Genomic DNA, 20,845 nt, shown 5'->3' on the forward strand with positions numbered 1-20,845 from the left:
TAATGCAAGTTAACTCATATGTTAGTTGATTTCTTGAAAATGTTCCTTGATCTTTTGTTGGAATTTATCTTGGAAAAGTGCAAGCCTCTCCACTATTGTCTCTAAAGATGATTTCTACGGTTAATATTGTTGAAGCATATATGGTCATGGTTGGTATGATTGATTGTATATGAGATTTGATCCATAGCTAAGATTTAGATGGTCCGTTCAACTGACATTGTATGCATTTGAGTGGGATCATAACACCCTTGGAAAGGTCCTGAAAAGTTTCTTATAGCATCTACATTTGTCGTATTGTCTTCTTGAAGAGTCTGACGACAATCTGTTAGATGATATGACATAGTACATATTCTACATAAGCGAGTAAGACCTATTTTACCTGTAAGCAAGGTTAATATTAGTAAGTTTGCCGATTTTATCTTCGATGAAAGAAGTACTTATCTCGTGAACTCGTCGAGATGGTTCATTAGAAGGAATAAATTATGGAATCAAGAAATACAAAATTTATTTAGTACGACTCAATTAGTGGGATTAATCTGTCTCGAGACTCAATTCCTATAGATCAACCTTCCACCTCAAGTGAGTGATTGGTTATCATACAGAACCCCCTTAAGTACAACATGATATTTAAAAACCAATCAATGAAATTCCACAAACTATTGAAAACATTCCAATAGATCAAGTTGTTCAATAAACTCCAAAAATTATTGAAAAACCAGTTGAATAACACGGTCCACAAAAAATGTTGATTCAACATTAAGGAGATCTACTAAAGAAAGAAGATCAAAAACAATTTCTAGAGACTAGATTGTGTATCTACAAAAGTTTGACTTTAATGTTGGAGCTGAAAATGATCATGTGTCATTTTCATAAGCCAAGAGTTGCAATGAATCAAAATTATGGTACAATACTATGGAATATTAGATGAATTCCATGAAAAGTAATGATATTTGGGATCTTGCATCGTTTTCTAATGGTGTAAAAGTCATTGAATGTATATGAGTCTTAAAACAAAAGAAGATTCAATGGCCAACATTGAAAGATATAAAGTAAGACACGTTGCGAATAGATTCACTCAGTGTGAAGGAATATATATATGGATTGGAATAAGTCTCTTGACAGTGATATTGAAAATTCCATGAAGTTATCTCTTCATTTGGTTTTGTTGAGAACATCACAGATCAATGTATTTACCAGAAGTTCAGTATGAGTAAAATCTGTTTCCTTATCCTATATGTGGATGACATTTTACTTGCAAAAAATGACAAAGATATGTTACATGAGGTGAAACAATTTCTATCTAAAAATTTTGATATGAAATATATGGGTGATGCATCTTATTTCATTGGCATTAAGATTCACAGTGATAGACATCGATGTATCTTAGATCTATCTCAAGAAACCTATATCAATAAAGTTTTAGAAAGATTTCGGATGAAAGAATTTTCATCTAATGTTGCTCATATCGTGAAGGGTAATAATTTTAACCAATACTCGAAGAACGATTTTGAGAGGGAAATAATAAAAAATATTCCATATGATTATGTTATTGGAAGCCTGATGTATACTCAAGTTTGTACAAGACCTGACATTGCATTTTTCGTTGGGATTTTAGGAAGGTATTAGAGTAATTAGAGTATTGACCACTGAAAAGTTACAAAGAAAGTTTTAAGTCCCTAAAAGGGGCAAATGATTACGTATAAACCATCACATAGTTTGGAGGTGATTGACTACTCCGATTCAGACTTTGGTGGTTGTTTTGATTCACGTAAATCAACATCATGTTACATATTTATGTTTGTTAATGGAGCTATATCTTGGAGAAGTTTAAAGCAAACCTTAACTGCTACTTTCACTATGGAGATTGAGTTCGTTTCTTGTTTTTAGGCTACCTCACATGGAGTATGGTTGAAAGAGTTTCATTTTTGAGATTAGATTTATGGACTCAATTTCTAAGCCATTAATGATATATTGTGATAATTCTTCTACTATTTTTATGGCTAAGAATAAAAAAAGTGAAAATTGAAGTAAACACATCGATATTAGGTATCTAGCCATAAGGGAATGTGTTAAAAAAAGTGGTCATTGAGCACATAACACTGAGCAGATGTTAACTTATCCTTTATATAACACCCATATCTCGTATACCTTTCCGTACATGAGATACAGATGTCACATTATTTTATAAAAATGTTTGTTATTTGAAAACCCGTAAAAAATTGTTTCAATTTGAACAACTACAAAATATGATATTTCTGAAAGCAACAAACTAAAACTATCACTTAATTACATTCCAAAATATTTACCATAGTTTAATTACATGCCAACTAATTTCTTAAATTGAATAAGATTGTCATAATATTACTGATGAGTAAACCTTTAATTGATGAAAGTTGATGATACTGCTACACTCCTTATGCACTAATCTTTGCATTTACCTACGCGTGAAATAAACACACGTTAAACTACAAGGACATTACAATTATACGACAATATCTTATAAATACTGAATAATAATTTAATTTCATTATTCATAAGGACCAATTAAGCCCCCCTCAGTTAAACCATAATTCTTGTATACCATCATGGAAAATATTCTTAGTATTTTCATCATACTTATCCTTTTGTATATTTTCCCCCTTTATTCTTTATTTTCCATGCGTATATTAAATGTGGAAGTATTATAAATGTATTGCACCAAGGTGCTAATTGATCATGTATCTTTTATAATTATTATGACGACACCTTAAATACTGTTAATACAACTTTTTGTGTTTTCATTTGGGTATCCTTTCATGCCCTTTATGCTCTGTTTACATTTTCCTTTATAACATCTCTTCATACTAGTTATGCATTGTTATACATTATATATATAAATATATATATCATCCTTTCATATCACTTATATTCCATTTATATCACATTACATTATAATTCCTTTATTCTTCTACCTCAAAATATTTAGCTTTTCATTTAAGTTGCATATTTGACACTTTTCTATCAAATACACAGCTAATCCATTATTCTTTTACTCAACAGTGTTTAACCGTTCACCTAATTGGCATAATTGACACCTTTCTGCCAATTGCATATTTAGGCTATTATTCTTTTACTTAAAGGTATTTAACCGTTCATCTAACTGGCATAATTGACACCTTTCTGCCAATTGCACAGTTAGGCTATTATTCTTTTCCTCAACAGTATTTAAGCGTTCATCTAACTGGCATAATTGACACATTTCTTCCAATTTCACAATTAGGCTATTATTCTTATTACTCAACGGTATTTAACCGTTCATCTAACTGGCATAATTGACACATTTCTTCCAATTGCATAGTTAGGCCTCAAAGGCACTTAGCCTTTTATCTAGCTGACATAAATGACACCTTTCTGTCAAATATACAGTTAGGCTTCAAAGGCACTTAGCCTTTCATCTAACTGACATAAATGACACATTTCTTTTAAATGCACAGTTAGGTCTCAAAGGCACTTAGCCTTTCATCTAACTGGCATAAATGACACATTTCTGTCAAATACACAGTTAGACCTTAAAGGCACTTAGCCTTTCATGTAACTGGCATAAATGACACATTTCTGTCAAATGCACAGTTAGGCCTATTAATCTTTTGTTTTAGAGTAGTTTCTACTATAATAATCATTCAATATCAATTAAAATTTTCAATCATTATACATTCTATGATTTATACCTATAAGACCGGTGCATTAATAACACAATTTTACTATAATTTACACAGATTATTCATCTACTACAATTACGACAATTCACTTTCTTATTATGAACTTCTGACAATTTCACATATATTTCCCATAAGGAAATTCATACAATTGATATGAATTTCTTATTTCGCACACATAGTGCTCATACGGAAATTCATACACTTAGTATGAATTTCTTAACATTTTAGCACACAAAGTGCCAAATACGGAAATTCATACACTTAGTATGAATTTCTTAACCTTTTAGCACACAAAGTGCCCAATATGAAAATTCATACACTTAGTATGAATTTCTTAACATTTTGCACACTTAGTGACATTTGGTAATAACCATACATACATTAATAATTTCTATACTATTACTATTGTAGCATGTATGTACTTAATTAAATGCACTCACCTGATTTTCCTTGCTATGTATCCAAAACGTAAGGCTGATTACTCTGATATTTTGCCTTTACCCTTAGTTTCGTTCGCCTCCGGAGCTTGGTTCTGATCTACTCAAGCATCTATCAAAGCATGTACCATACCCAAATGTTAGTATGCTCCTTAACCTTGTACTTTAAGAATATTCAAAATATCATTATCTCAATTTTTATAACAATTTCAACCTAATAGGCAGTTTCAAGCTCAATAGTATCGGCAAAAGTGCCTAAATAAGGCACGTGGGAATGTTTAATTCCCAAACTAATGCACTCATCCGATTAATTCCCCATCTAGTGTATTTTCTACAGTACCTCCTAAAGTCCCTAGGATATCTCGGCGTCTTCAGGCTAAAATTTTGCTCCATGGGATTACCCGGCGTCTTTAGTTTTTTCTCCTATGATTACCCGGCGTCTTTAGTTAAATTCTTTATGATTACTGTGCATTTTTTGAGATTTTCCCAAAAAAATCACATTTTCCTTAAATATTTACGTGTCAGACACCCTTTGAGATAATATTTCCTTAAATATCACCCGACAATCCTCTTATCTTTGATTCAGAAGTTCATTCGATCTTTCGTTGTAAGGTAATTTTTTTAATATATAATATTTTTATAATTATATATGATTATTTAAAAAAATATTATAGTAATTATTTTCAATTAATTTTTGTGGTTGTAAAATTGGAAAGTGAAAGCATACGTCGAAATATTTTTTTCGATACGGTAATAATATAAAATTATATTATTTAAATTATTTACGTTTATATGTAAGAATGAAGCGAATTTCAGCTATTGTTTATTATGATGGAGAAATTTAGGAAGATGAAACCGACGTTGTTTTCGTATCAAATCATTATCTTAAAATATCCTTCAAGAGAAACATAACTCTTAAGGAGGTAATAATGAAGATTTCAAGGAATGTTCATGTTAGAAGTACTAGAAGAAAGACGTCGCTTCAGTACAAATTTTAACATAATGATTTAAGGAAAAAAATACTAAAAAAATTAAACAATACAAAGGGTGTTAGATTGGGAATATTATTTCAAAGGGTGTCTGACACGTAAATATTTAAGGAAAAGGTGATTTTTCGGGAAAGTCCCCAAAAATGAACAGTAATCAGAAGAAAAAAAATTTAACTAAAGACGCCTGGTAATCCAATGGAGCAAAATTTTAGCCTGAAGACGCCGAGATATCCTGGGGACTTTAGGAGGTACTGTAGAAAATACACTAGATGGGGAATTAATTGGATGAGTGCATTTGTTTGGGAATTAAACATTCTCGATGCCTTATTTGGGCACTTTTGCCCAATAGTATCGATACCACTACCCTGGTACCGATACTTCTATACTACGGTACCGATACCCCTTTTGGTATCGATACTAGTTTTAGACTCGATGTTTTCATGGTATCGATACCCTTACCAAGGTATCAATACTATCTCGTCGATATCGATACTGATTGAATCAGTATATATACTACTCATCTATTTCATCCCATTTTAGCCTATAGTATTGGTACTGTTCTATCAGTACCGATACCTTTGCCCAGATTTTCCAATTTTCAACCCGATTTTTACATAAATGGGGTCAAATTTTGTTATACTTACACCATACAATATTATCAAACTCTTCTTTAATTAACCAAACTAATTTTCCTTCATTTTGTTTCTTAAAACATCTAACATCATCCAAGAACATTCAATTCTAAGAATCACACCACTTTTCCTAATGTGTTCTTAATCATATCCAATGCTTCTAATCTCTCATATACCCCTTTGACAAGTCAAATCTACCTGTAAACATCCATAAACACTCCTATTTTAACATATCACTTACAAACCCATTTTCTTCAATCCCTAATATCTCATCCATAACATTGTTTTAATCTAATATAACATTTCCTTAATCTTACATAACACTTAAGTTTGCAAGAACCAACCATAATCGAAAGGAAATATTAACCAATTAAAATTTTACCTTTTCTATGAGGGGGAGATATTTCCACGGGAAGAAGAAGAAAAGAGAGATGGCATTTTTCTCCCTAAATTCCATTTTCCCCTTTCTTTAACACTTTCTAGAAAATGAATTTAAAATTCATTTTTCCTTAAAGGACCAAAATGCCCTTTTAATTCATCTATTGCAACAATTTAGTTCAAAACACTATTCCAAATCATATTCTCATCTTTTACCAATTATTCAAATAAATCTTCAAATTTTAATTCTTTTCAATTTAGTCTCTGACCTAATATTTGGGGTATTACACTTTAACTAAAAGCATGCCACCACATAAATTTAAGGATCAAGTTGCTACTATGTGACTTATTTCTACTTTGTAAATTTTAATTGTAAGAACAATTTTAATGAAACTCTATTAAGTTTAGTATTTCTCATTTTCTTGTGTACACATTACTTTAATCATTTTGAGAAATGTCACTAGAGTTTGGACTTAGAATAAACATTAAGTTTATTCATTAAGAAATTCAACTAAAGTGTTGAGACATGACACATTGTGATACATGGAAGATATTACTCGATTATAAAAGGAAATTTCGCTATGATTCGTGCATTATGTTTCGATTTGAATTGTTCGTTGGCAATATGAGCCAAGCAGGGGAATGTAAGCGGTTAATAGAAACTCTAGTCATAAGGGAACGTGTTAAAGAAAAGAAAGTGGTCATTGAGCACATTAACACTGAGCATATGTTAGCTGGTCCTTTAACTAAAGGCATGAGACCACATAAATTTAAGGATCATATTGTTACTATGTGACTTATTTCTACTTTGTAAATTTTCGTTGTAAAAACGATTTTAATGAAAATCTATTAAGTTTCGTATTTCTGATTTTGTTGTGTACACATTAATTTAATCATTTTGAGAAATATCACTACATTTTGGACTTAGAATAAACATTGAGTTTATTCATTAAGAAATTCAACTAAAGTGTTGAGACATGACACATTGTGATACATGGAGGATATTACTCAATTATAAAAGGAAATATCACTATGATTCATGCATTATGTTTCGATATGAATTGTCCGTTGGCAATATGAGCCAAGTGGGGGAATGTAAATGGTTAATGGAAACTACAATGTAAGTAGTTATGAAAATTGTCACCCATTTCTATGGTTCATGCTTACCTTTATTCAAGTTCTCACTTTTGACAGTTTCATTACTATTGACATAGGATATGAGATGGTTTTAGGTGGTTTATTATGGTAAAAACCGCTATAAATACTTGTAGCCAATAGGTCTCTAAGCACCACAATCATTTATTCCAAAGCATTCTATTTGAGAGCATTTGGAAATCCATTCCATTTAAGTGAGGTTTTGAGTTCTTATAAGATTTTTGGTGGTTTTAGTTTTCGTGTAGTCAAATTCGAAGTGCTCTATGGTGGTTCACGATGGTCGACGACAATCTAATGTATTTAACAGTGGTGTTATCAAACCCTGGATTTCGACATACGATATAGGAAATGAATACGGTTATTTATAAATCATCTTTTTCCGCTGCGTTAATGCTTAATGAATGTTTAACATTTAAATTATTACAAATAGTGAAAAAACACAATTATTATTATTTGTTTATCTTGAAGTGTGGCCCTATAGGTTCAATTAAAGTTGACAATAGAGATTTAATTGTGATTGTGACCGCATTTTTAGTCGCATTGCATTTATCACGGTTGCACACAGAATGGATGCTATTGAGATCACTAAAGGTATCACGAACTTGATTTTTTTTAAACTCGCACAACTTATTATATAACATAATAGTTTCAATTACCACAATAGACTGGATTTTTTATTTTATCATAACAGAACAATAACATGAATAACAACATGTTATTATCGCAATTGATCGTTACATATTAAATCAAGATCATGATTCTTCATTATTGGTGTGATTTTGACTTGCGTGACTATTTTTATAATAATAGTTTTGGACGGTGTCACTACTACTATATAACAATTGTTATTATGCTATCGATTAAAAATGAAACAATTAAAATTAAAAATGAAAATTATAAAACTTATATTTCTTTTAGATTTTATAAAATTAAAAATGAAAATTATAAAAGCAAACTATTAAAATAAAGTATGATTTGTTCTATAATTTTATTTTATTCTTTTGAAAAATAACAGGATAAAAATAAAATACTAATAAAAGGATATGAATTATGTGATAAATTTTATTGCTTAAATTTTATCATAGTAATATCAGATGTTGGATTTGTCGTAAATACTTATCCAAGGACTCATTAATGAAACTCACAAATTAAAGTAAAATTTCTAGAATTGTAGACTAATAAATACGGTCGTTGGAGGTTGATAGTTTAATCACATTACTTGCGTACCGTGAACGATTTGTCATTATGAAATTAAAAGTTTATTTTTCAGATATTAATAACAAATATTATTGTTTTCTAATATTTATTTAATTATTAAAAAACTTTTTATGTTGAATAAATATAGGCAAATGTTATGTATGATGAATAAAAAGTGAAATATAATAATTGAATTCAGGGATAATTTTTTAAAAAATTTAAATTCTTTTATATTTTAAATATTTTATTGATAATATATTTTTATACTCTAATATTTTATAAATTTATCTCTCCTAAAATTATTTATAAATTCAGATAAAATTTTGCATCTCATCTTTAATTAAATTAATTTGATAAAATCAAGCTCATTGCTTTCCTTCCACGAGAGTGAATGGCCCAACCGTTCTCAGAAAGCGATCGCAAAGCATTTTACTCGCTTGCCAGCTTTTATACAATGAATTGTTTTTAGTTATTATAGTAATATGCACGAACTAATTTATATCAATAATTAAAAGATTTGTTATTGTTTCATAATTTGGAGGTCTTCCACGTAAGTTGCTCTTAACCTAACGTTGGGGGCAGCCTACTATCACACCTCTCCCATATCCCATTACATATGGGAAAAAAGGTCAATTTTATTGTTTTTAAGAATCACGAGTTTGAGCACAAACGGTTATAGTAAAGTGATCGAGCATTCATTGTCAATTGATTAAGAATATTTATAATATAAATTATTTTATAATCACGTTAGCTTAATAAAAAGGTTATTATAATAATATATAAGATTAAACGTGTCATCCGGTATTTTTAATTAACTGCACATGTTTTGAAGAACATGCGGATGTCCACTCTCTGAAGTTTTATATTTTAAGTATGCATATTTTACAAAAACTATTAATTTAATAAGTTTTTAATTTTATTTTATAATATAAGTGTTTTGTTTTTTAGGAGTCAATTATGTTTAAACCTTTTTTTAAATAAAATTAGAATTTTATTAAATGAAAAATAGAGCATAAGAAAAGAAGCATAATATTAACATAAAAATCAAAGGGTGCCATAAAAATAAAATTAAAACTTTTCCTTAAATACATCATATTCCACAAAACCTAGTAATAATTTTTATGTTTCTATTTAAGTATGGATCGGTGGCGGATGCAAAGCATGCTTAGGCGGGTATATGCTCAATTTGAAATATAAATTTTTTTATGTTAATTATCTATTTTATTATTGGTGTATACTTTGAAATTTTATTTGTGTTCATCTCGTACGAAAACTTTTAATAATTAATGTGTGTGCCAATCCTTAAAAATATTCCTGGATCTGCCACTGGTCTGTACACAATATTAATGAAGGAGTGAAGAATGGGAGAACCAATCTGACAATTTATTCCACGAACGGTTCTGAATGCATCGACAAACTGTTGCAAAAAGATCTAATTATACGAAACCCTCTATCTTTCCTGATCAATAAAGTTAACGTGGAACATGAAATACCATACTATCGTAATGATAGACAATTAATATTGCCAGATATTTATTTAGATCTAAATTAAAAAAATAAACGAAAAGAAAAGAAAAGAAAATAATAACAAGAAAGATTATAATATTTACCGCTGCCTAATAAGATACTTTAAAAGAAAAATACATAAACGGAATTCCAACCTGCATGCATATAATATGATGCCAACGGTATTAAAAGAAAGGGTAAATTATAAGTTTAATATCTAGATTATTAGTTTTGGTTTGATTTAGTACCTAAATTTTTAATATTTTCACAACTACACTTGAAGTTTAGTATTTGTTTCATTTTAGTATCCGTTCAAAATTTAACATTAAGTTTTGATTTTTTTTTTGAAAATTTAGGTACTAAAATGGACCAAAACTGATAGTTTAGGTACTAAACATATCAAGTTTTTAAATGTGGGGTACTAAAATGAAATACAAACTAAACGTTTGGTATGATTTAAAAAAATTAAAAATTTAAGTACTGAAACAAATCAAAATTAATAATTTTGGTACTTAATGTGTTGTTTACCCTAAAAGGTTGAATTCTCTACTAAAAAAAACAGAGTTTGGACCAACTCCAAGTTACAATTTGGGAGACCGAGAATATAAAAATATATTTTTAAAAAGATTTTATTTTATATTTATTATAGATTTATCAATATATATATAATTCCAAATGCATGAATACTACGTGATCAAATCAACAATTATACTATCAAAATTATAAATTTTATGTCGAAGATTGATTATAAAATTATGGATTATAATATTTTAAAATTATGCAATTAATAAATTTTAAAGTGTAAAATCATGTCATCCAGAAGAATATACACATCGTCCATATTCATAAGATAATATTTGCTGAAAAAAATATAACAATACTTTATATATTTTTTTAACATATTAAATTTTTAATATCAACATAAAATATGTACTGAACTATTTTCGTTACACCATTTAATTTTCGTAATATTTTTTCATATTATTAATATAATTAATATATTAAATAAACTTTTTTTAAAAATATACTTTATATTTACATATCATTATCACTCTTTAAAATATTTTTGGGTAAACTACTTCAAATGCCACTAACCTTTAAGCGCTAACTTGAAAATGTCACTAATATTTCAATTTTGTCAATTTTAGCAAGTCAAGACATTCATATTTAACTCCAATTAAGTCACCCCGCCATTAATTTGTTAATAGGACGCTGACATGGCATCTAATTGCCATGACGATGATGATAGAGATGACTTATTTAAAACAACATAGTTTTATAAAGACTCAAAATGGCGTAGTTTTGTAAATGACTTTTATTATTCCCAAAATCAATTAATAAATTCATTAGTTTGTCATCATTCTCAAAAAAAAATTAAACCATTCCCACCTAAACCCCAAAACTCTTTAGATGAACAAACACAAAAAGAGGGTTTAATGTTAACGAACCTCGGAATCTCCATTGTTGAAGACATTCCTCATTTGTCCGACGAAAAAGTTATTCTCCGGCAAGCTTAAAGTTTGTGAATTTGCTACATTTTTGTCATTGTAAATAGGACCGAAATCCGCCTTCGATTCTTCCTTGTTCACTTCCAAACAATCCAATCCCGTAAAAATTCTGGTATCCTTTGTCTGAATTTGGACCAGACAATGGAGACTAAAACTGTGTTCCTTGATAAAGGCCTAGACTTTCAAGCTGGTCCGCCGTAGGCGACGGAGAAGAGTAAACTCAAAAACCAAATGATCTAGGTTCCTATTTGATGGGTTGTCGATGAAGCTCAATTGATCAATCGAATATTTGCCAATAGGGGGTTGAGTAGGTTTTTGAGTTTAGAGAGTAAGAAGATTAAAGGATAAGAAAATTTGCACACGATTTTTTAGTAGTTCGACTTCTCAACCAAGTCTATATCCACTACCTTAGCTCATCACTAAGGATTTTCCAACAAATTCACTAATTTGTTCTTTCTTTTACAGGATCAAGAGATAACATTTACACTCGCTAGCTTTTTACAAGCTTAGCTAGAACCAATCCCCTTTTCACAAATAAAAGAAATGTAAACAAGAAAACCTCTCTAAGGTAAGTGTTTACAAATAATTAAGCTCACAAGAACAAAACCTAAGGATATACAATTAAGCTCAAACACAAATATTTACAAGAGAAAAAAAAATTAAGATTAAAAAACTTTTCTCTTACGTATGAATGCTTGGATAGGTGTTGGTAACCTTCTTCAAGTGTCCTCAACTTGTTTTTATATGTTGGAATGAGCTTGTAGCCATTTCTAGCCGTTGGAGATAATTTTTCTGCAAAATAAAATTGTCCAGGACAGGGAGTATTGATACTCCTTTAATGAGTATCGGTACTACTTTTATAATTTTTAAATCAACTAGCCGTTGGGCTTGACCAGTATCGATACGATGATTATGGTATCGATACTACTATGTAAAGTAGTATTGATACTCCTTTGAGTATCGATATCTATTTTGCATTCTAGAATTTGAGCTATTTGGAAAACACTTGTAGTATCGATACTACCTTAAGAGTATCGATACTTCTCTTACCTTTAGTAATGATACTATAAGAACAGTATCGGTATTGTTCATGCAGTATTGATACTATAAGAACAATATTGGTACTACGTACCCATAAAATCAGTTTTGTGCTCAAATTCTAGTTTTATGGACTTTGAGTTAGTTTTGAAAACTTTGAACAAATTTAATCAAGTCGAAAAACATTTTTCATGAATTTGTTATATCAAAATATTGTAAAACATGGTTCAACAATCTCCCATTTTGATATAACAAAACATTCGAAAAATTGTTTTTGACAAAACTCCCCCTTAATAAAATATTTCATGAAAAAGAGAAATATTTGGAAAATATTAAAGCTCCCCATTTTTTATTGAGAAATTGAATTTTCAAACCTCATACTAATTAAGGCAAAATGTATTTGGACTTGATTGAATTTGTTCAACGTTTTCAAAAATAACTCAAAGTCCATAAAACTAGAATTTGAGCACAAAACTGATTTTATGGGTACATAGTACCGATATTATTCTTACAGTATCAATATTGCATGAACAATACCGATATTGTTTACGTGGTATCAATACCAAAGTTCAGAGAAATATCGATACTCTTAAGGAAGTATCGATATTACCAGTGTTTTCCAAATAACTCAAATTCTAGAATTATTTTGTTGTTTGATAATTGAAAATCATTGGATCTTAAAAATTATAATTTTTAAATTTTAAATTTTCCAAAATATAACGATAATTAAAAAAATATTTTTACAAAATATTTTTAGAAAAGATATATAATTTTGAGAACAATTTTATAAATTTAAAAATAAATTGTGATTTTCCAAATTTTAATTTTTTTAGAATTATTAAAAATATCAAAAATGAAAGTTTAAGCCCAAATGAAATATTTTTTTTATTAATTTAGCAGGTAATGTCACCTCATTAATGGTGTGATGCCTATTGTTTTTAGCAAAATTCAAAATTTAATGCTGTTTTATAAATTATGAAAGTTCAATAACCAAAATGAAAATTTTAGCATAGTTTAGTGATCACTTGTGAATTTTACTCTATTTCATATTAGTAATTATGATATTAATAATGTATATGATATACTTAGTATTTTTTTTAGTCTCATTCTTATTTATGTTTAAAATACAAAATTTATATTAATTATATAATATTTTAATACAAATTAATCCAACACTATTCCACCATTAAAATTATTTAAAATAAATGAATAAATGTAGTATAAGTCATTTAAGTTTATATTTTAAGAGTCACAATTCACAAACCCAAAAGCTAACCCTAAGTTTCTGATTAACATAAAAAAATATTTTTAATAGCAAAAATGGTGATTCAAATGAGCTTTCATTTCCATTTAGTAAGATGGATTTCTCAGGCAAGAATAATACACATTAAAAATATGTTTAAGACATGAATATAATCATAGATACTTAAAAACAATAAGAATCCAAATAACATAAACAGGATGTAAGAGTTCATGTTTCCATTTATAAAGAATTGACAACCAACAAATAACTGTTTGAAGCATCTGACATACTTGAAGAATTTATCAAAGCTATGAAAACAAGCACAAATTTTCAACTACCTACGTAGACTCGAGTATTAATTATCTTTGATTCGGGTATACTTTAATTATTTCCAAGTTTTCCATACCTTTGGAGGATCATACTCGGGACTCGTATCCGAATATATGTCAGACAAGAATACTTTAAGGAGGAGGATCATACTGTGGATATCAAACTCAGACTCCCGCTTCGTCGTCTCTTCGGATGAATAGCTACTTGCCTGCTCCGTCATTCGAAAGCTTCTTCTTGGCAACATCGCTGGGAAGATCAGGTCCACTAGGGATTTTTCCGGGATAGTTGATCGTTGAATGATCTGATCCCAACATACTGAAGCAAAAATGTTCAAAAAAAAAGTTCATAACAGTTATGCAGGATTAAGCAAATGACTTGTGTTTCAAGGTTTTAAAATGCCATACATACCATCTATCAACCAAAACTACGGATCGGAGCTCGCAATTCGCAAAGCTGCAATGGGTTATACCAAATCATCATATTAGTCTGAAATTCCTAGGTTTTAAATCATCTCTACTGGAAAGCTCAGATTCAAGTACTTAACAGATCAAAATTCTGCTCATAAAACTATGCCATTCGGTACAGCAGGGAATTGCAATCCATTATAGAGAGGACATGGACTTTGTACTCAAGATTTCAGGTTATCAGTGTTTTCAACTTTCAAAGAAAACTAGTTTGGTCTATCAAGAAACAGTTAATTAACAATTGAAATTTTGCAGAACTCGCTGTGTGCATATTTCACTCTTCACAGATGGATGACAATCATTGCCAAAAACACCTAAGGTTTGGTACAAGAAGCTGCTGTGACTAACAACGGCAATTTCCCTCTCTTCTCGTGTCCACAGCCTGCCACAAAAAATAAATGGATATAGTAAAAGAAAAGGTTGGGAGGATATGAACTAGCCATCGAACAAAGCAATTTTACTTTGAACTATAATCTACCCATTTCTGTCATTCAGATTCATAGACAGTGTCAAAATATGAGTTTGATATATATGCTCATTTTTTTCTAAAAAAATTCCATATGTTTGGAGGATCATACTCCCGTATAGGTAAAACAGATACAAAGGGACCACACACCAGTTCAAGAATTTCAGTCCTCTGGTTGCAATTTCTTCATCCTTTTCTCTATAGTTAGCTTCCCACAAACTATCCTCCTTGCAGTCAATCTGAAGGACAATAATTCCACCAATTAACCAATATTGAATTTGCAATTAAAAAGAATTCCAATATAGGTAAAGTGAATGAGAATCATTAAGTTCGTAAGACAAGTTACTTACCAGAGAAAAATCAATTGCAGGAAACAAAGGCTGATATTCGCTGATGCTTTTTCTTCTATCACATGGATGGACTCCCTGTTGTTCAATGGTTCAATGGTTCAAGGAGGAAAAGGAAATGAAAATCAGATGAGAAAGGCATGGTATGCAAAGTTCAACCAGCAAAATGAATAAATTCTAGGCAATCAATATTAGCTGTAAATTCTACCAAATAAACAAACTCTTTAAGTATTACATTAAAGGCACTAGTATTTGGCTATCTGCCAGATCCATTCATCTTTAGATTCAGAATTTCTTAAGTGGCATGTGCCATGGAAGCAATTAAACAGATGACATATATTTACCAGTGAACTGAAAAATATTGGGGGGGGGGTTATGTTCCAAGCCTCCAACACATATGAAATGGATTAGGCTTTAGGTGTCAAAATCATCCAATATCAAGATTTATAGTGATACACTTAAACATTTAAATGTTGTGCTCTATCATAATTTTAAAGAGTTGTGTTGCTCCGACTCTTCATTTTCCTTGAAGTACTCATGTTCGATATATATCCTAATATGGGCATGGGGATATAACCCTTCAAGGACCCTCCAAATACATGAAAAAACTTGAATAAAGATTAAAGATAGCCTGTCAGACATGTATCCATTTTCGACACTTACACCCCAGAATTTATTACAATCTTGACATCTATGTTGAGTCTATGACTAAAACTAAACACATTTTAATGCATATCAAGTTTCCAAGCACATTTATTGGATATTTGGCAACACATGCATTTTGGGAGCAAGATCACTGATAGGAAATAGGAAACAAAACATGAATACAAAGATAAAAATTGCACATCGGGGCAACTGAAAACTCCGCATTAGTAAGGAGAAAAAAAGGAAATCTAAATTGAATCCAGTAACAAAAGAGTTAAATGGTTTGAACACATCAATTTTTCCAAAAGATAAGGTTTGAGGTTTGATCAAGTATGTTGGAGGATATTGAAAATCAATGTTTAATATCAAAAACCTTTTTCTTTCTTTTTCTTTGCATGGCAAACTTTTATATCAGAGAACAAAGGAGGAACCTGCATACACACTAAAGATAATGAGGTTTTCATTTCCAGTTGGGATCTGTTTATTTCCATGCTATGCATGCATGAAATTGACTATTTATATTCATATTACACCAGACAAGCAAATACTGCAACGGCATTAAAAATATAATCAGAAAAACACATTAAGTTGAAATAAATACTTTCATATGATGTCTACCATATATTGCCAGAACTGATTTTCATTATTCTCGTTACAAATAAAAGAAAGTCCATATGATCTATAAAGAGATTTTAGAGGTTCAAGGACGTACCAAATGTTCTCGACAAAGTTCAACAGCTACAAATGGCGGGCAATACAGACTTGAAATTGCAGGACGGATACTTTTCCCTGCATTTTCTACCATCAATGGATGTACATCTACCCCATCTTTATACCCTTCACCACCAAAGACTCCCACTGCAGTTTGCAGAGTCCTAGAAGGCCAAAATTTCTAAAATTCATTATTCCCTAGAACCGAGGGAAAAAACCAACAACCAAAAATGAAGTATTCCTTCATTTATAAAAGCAGCGCGAGTGTTTCCATTTTCAATGCAATGAACATTCAGCACCAAACATATTAGTTGTGATTCTTAAATGGATTTAATTGGTTATTTTGTTTATGATAAAAAAAAACTAATTGAGAAGTTATATACCTGAGCAAAGGGGAAACAATGACCAATTCAATTTTCTTAGAAAGCCCAGTTTCATGAACATGCTTGCGCAGATTATCAACCTGTTGTAACATTTTGTACACATTTTTTGTTGGGAAGGAAAACTATTAGAACAGTAATCAAACCAATGTGATTTTTCATTGGCATTCATACAACCTGTTGCCAACCAAGAGGCGTGAGATGGGCATCGAAAAATTCTTCAGACAAATAATTGGAGAAATCTATGTCCCCTGCTACATTATGAACCCCTTGAGCATTCCTCGCCTGCATTGAACAAAAAAATCACATGTTTAAGACCCATATCGACCCATCAATTCTAGTTCCGATTCTCAGCGAAGATCATTGACTAACCAGATGCAGAGTTTTACAACGATGCAGAGGGTACAATCCAGGACTGATGGTTACATCCATATCTACAATAACCCAAATAAAGAGCAAACAATTTCTATAACACACACCATCAAATACAACAAAAGTTAAAAAAAATCACCCAAAAAAAAAGGGTATACCCGAGAGGGAAGCAGAGGTACGACAGAGAAGAACTTGTTTTGGGTTTGAAAAACGAATGGAGGAGGCAATGCTTAAGAAGTAAGAAGATGAATAAGAATGAGAAGATGATGGGGGTAATCGAATAATGTTATTTAATATAGAAATGGTCATTTAAAAAAAAGTTTATTAGTATATTTTAAGAAATTTTTTTGAATGTAAAAATATTTTTATACTTATTTTTTAGTGAATAGTTTTTAAATATTTTATTAATTAATTGTAAAAATTATTTTTTATTATTATCTGCAATTATAAAATGAAATGAGGGATGTTGTGATCATATGCTAATCATATTCAAGTCATTTTGTCAAAAAAAATCTAAAAGCATTTGAGAAGACTTCAAAAGATTTATTGGCTAAGATGACTACTATTCTTGCGATTATTTTTTATGATTATAAATCTTTAAGTATGTCTTTCAGAAAAAACATTCAACTAGATGAGTTGAAGTTTAAAATATAAAGAAATGTTCAACTCGGAAGCAATAGAATAATATATTCATTATATTATAGATTGTCACTATCATTCACTCTCATTCTATATCTAATGTGGATTTTGTTTGTAGAGTTCGATGATGTCGATCTTGTTTTTATGGTTAAGGGTGCTGCTTCCAGTTCGAATATCCCACCAACTAAGAAAAATGTTGGAAAAACAAAGATAGATGATGAAGACTTGAAAGCATGGCTCCAACATAATTGGGATTAAAACATAAAAAATTGTTGTATGTTTATGATTTTATTTATTGTTTAATGTGTGTGTAAGATTTGTTGTATTTATGGTTCGTTGTTTTAATCTCCTTAATGGAATGTTTTATGGCTTGTTGTTTAATGTAATGTTTATGTTTCGTTGTTTTTATAATCAAAATATATTACAATCTCATATTGAATTTAATTAGTCATATTAAAAACAAAATCTAGTATAAATATTGCTTTCACGATTCCATAAACAATAAAATCAACCTTTAAACATGTCATCACATGAGCAATATATTTGTGGAATCTATTAAAATCTTTGTCATGTCATAGTGTATCATCCCATCAAACATAAATGGGGTTGATGTGAACAGTTTTCGATTGGGAACATCAAATATGCATATAATTGACTGAAATATAAAGATAAAATTTGACAAATAGGGAAGGCTCGTTCCACAAGAAGCACTTTTCACTTTTTTAGAGAATATCTGTCATATCATAGTGTCTCATCTCATCAAACATAAATGAGGTTGATGTGAATAGTTCCTCGACTAAGAACATCATATCTACAAATAATTGTCTGAAATATGAAGATAAAATCTAATAAAAATTGAAGGCTCATTCCACAAGAAGTGTTTGCCCCCTTTTTAGAGAATCTCTTTCATGTCATAGTGTCTCATACCATCAAACATAATTAAATAGGGTTGACATGAATAGTTCATGACTGGAACATCAAATCTGATGAGAATGATCGAGTTGTTGAAGATTGATGCTAATTTTACTGTGTTTTTTGGACTTACCTACATTGCATTAATGAGGTGAAATACTACAAACCCATAGTCCAAATTGATGATACATTTTTGTATGGAAAATACAAACAAATTTTATTATTGACACTTGTCCAAGATGATAATCACAATATTTTTCTCGTTGTTTTTGCCCTTATTGAATGAGAAGATATAGAGTCTTGGGTTTTTTTCCTGAAAAATCTACAGTTACATATTGTCAAGAGGGAACACATTTGCATCATTTCAGATTGAGGAGCTGGGATCAAAGCAATAATGGACTCTTAGGCCCAATGTTTGAACCCCTACATGTCCAACATCGTCTTTGTATCCGGCATATACTATTATGGAAAATATAAGAATAATGATGAACGCCAATTAATTATACGCATGAGTATGTTACTTTTTTCAATTTCAATTTCATTTCTCAATTATTTTCATTTTATCTATTTATAGATCACACTAACAAGTACATATGGCTTGGTTTACGAACTCTTACCTCAAAGGTTTGAGTTTATGCTTCAAGAGTTGCAAGGAAAAAAATGAGGAATGATATAATTACATCAGAGCCATCAACAAAGAAATGTGGACATATCGATACGGACATAAAACAACCAACTTGGTTAAGGCTATAAATTCAACCATAAAGGGGATGCGTCATTTACTAGTAATTGTTTTGGTTAAAACGGCGAATTTTCGTTTGGGTAAGCTTTTTGCCAAGCTCGGGGGGACAAGTTCTTACTTGATGCAAAACGAACATGTTTATCACCTAAGATTAGTAGCAGATCTACATAAAAAAGTTGCAGGGTCAAATGGAATGTTGGTAACAAATTTTTCCTGCACTCATGAATTGTTTTGTGTCACATACATGCCATGACTTTTTCAAGGGATTGAATCTAACTTTTTCAGAGTTAATCTATAATAAAGGTGGTGTGACTGTGGGGTTTTTCAAGCTCTGAAGTACCCATACTCCCATGTCATAACAGCTTGCTGACGTTCCCATTCGAACTATAAAAGTTATGTTAATCTCGTATATCAAATTCCACAAGTATTCAAGGTATATGCATTTGAGTTTTCCCATAGAAAATTGAAAAATACCCAAATGAGATTCAGACTTGGTTTAAAATTATACCATATCCATTCTTATAAGGGAGTCAAGTCGTCCGAAATCCACTCGAGTTCATTGTGATATGGTTATTTAAGAGATGTCAAAAGAAAGCAAAAGATGTGAGCATTTTAGAAACCTAGGCCACAATAGGAAAAATGTTCACCTCTGTTATCATCACTCAACAGTTGATCATTACTTATGTAATTATATTTTATAATATTTCAATTTATGTGACTTTGTTTTTGTTGAAAACATTTTGATATTTCGATATAACAAATTAAGTTAAATGAATTTTAAGATTTTCCAAAATGATTTTCTAAGTATATTCGATATAATTATTCGAATATCAAAACATTACTCAAAATATTTCAAAAATCATTTTTAATCCTTACTTAAGTGTAAAATTAAGTTTTAATCTTAAAACAATTTCAAAATAATCTTTCAAAGTATTTCGAACCATTTCAAAGCCAAAAATTCCAGATTTCTTAGAGGGAACCGATTCCCCCCTGAATGGTTTGGCTCCGAGATTTCCAGAATGCTCGGAGGGAACCGATTCCCCCATAGGGGGTACC

At 30.2% G+C, this 20,845-nt stretch overlaps 1 protein-coding gene across 3 annotated transcripts; it reads right to left on the bottom strand.

Moving 5' to 3' along the window:
- Positions 1-13,998: 13,998 nt before the first annotated feature.
- LOC120195222 (phosphoglycerate mutase-like protein 1) lies at positions 13,999-17,805 on the bottom strand. 3 transcript variants are annotated; one of them, XM_039197289.1, is made up of 11 exons: positions 17,655-17,805; positions 17,497-17,558; positions 17,302-17,409; positions 17,128-17,207; positions 16,746-16,908; positions 15,392-15,466; positions 15,192-15,280; positions 14,838-14,957; positions 14,520-14,564; positions 14,312-14,426; positions 13,999-14,224 (listed from the first exon to the last, which is right to left on the bottom strand). In XM_039197289.1, exons 1-10 carry the CDS (start codon positions 17,803-17,805, stop codon positions 14,312-14,314), a joined length of 1,008 nt encoding a protein of 335 aa, XP_039053220.1. In that variant the 3' UTR covers positions 13,999-14,224. The 3 variants fall into 3 exon arrangements, with proteins under 3 accessions (XP_039053220.1, XP_039053222.1, XP_039053221.1); XM_039197291.1 differs by lacking the exons at positions 13,999-14,224; positions 17,655-17,805 and having other exon boundaries at positions 14,240-14,426; positions 16,746-16,921; positions 17,497-17,515; XM_039197290.1 differs by lacking the exons at positions 13,999-14,224; positions 14,520-14,564; positions 17,655-17,805 and having other exon boundaries at positions 14,240-14,426; positions 17,497-17,602.
- Between the last annotated feature and the right edge of the window lie 3,040 nt (positions 17,806-20,845).

Source organism: Hibiscus syriacus, unplaced genomic scaffold (genome assembly GCF_006381635.1).
Source record: "Hibiscus syriacus cultivar Baekdansim isolate YM2019G1 unplaced genomic scaffold, ASM638163v2 tig00117010_pilon, whole genome shotgun sequence".
NCBI lineage: Eukaryota > Viridiplantae > Streptophyta > Magnoliopsida > Malvales > Malvaceae > Hibiscus > Hibiscus syriacus.

Excerpts from the sequence above, each read along its gene's own strand:
- LOC120195222 (XM_039197289.1), bottom strand. The coding sequence starts at position 17,805 with ATGACCATTTCTATATTAAATAACATTATTCGATTACCCCCATCATCT. Across the intron at positions 17,410-17,496 it reads GTTGTAAAACTCTGCATCTG|GCGAGGAATGCTCAAGGGGT; the intron begins GTTAGTCAATGA and ends TGTTCAATGCAG. Across the intron at positions 14,427-14,519 it reads GTAGTTTTGGTTGATAGATG|TATGTTGGGATCAGATCATT; the intron begins GTATGTATGGCA and ends TTTTTGCTTCAG.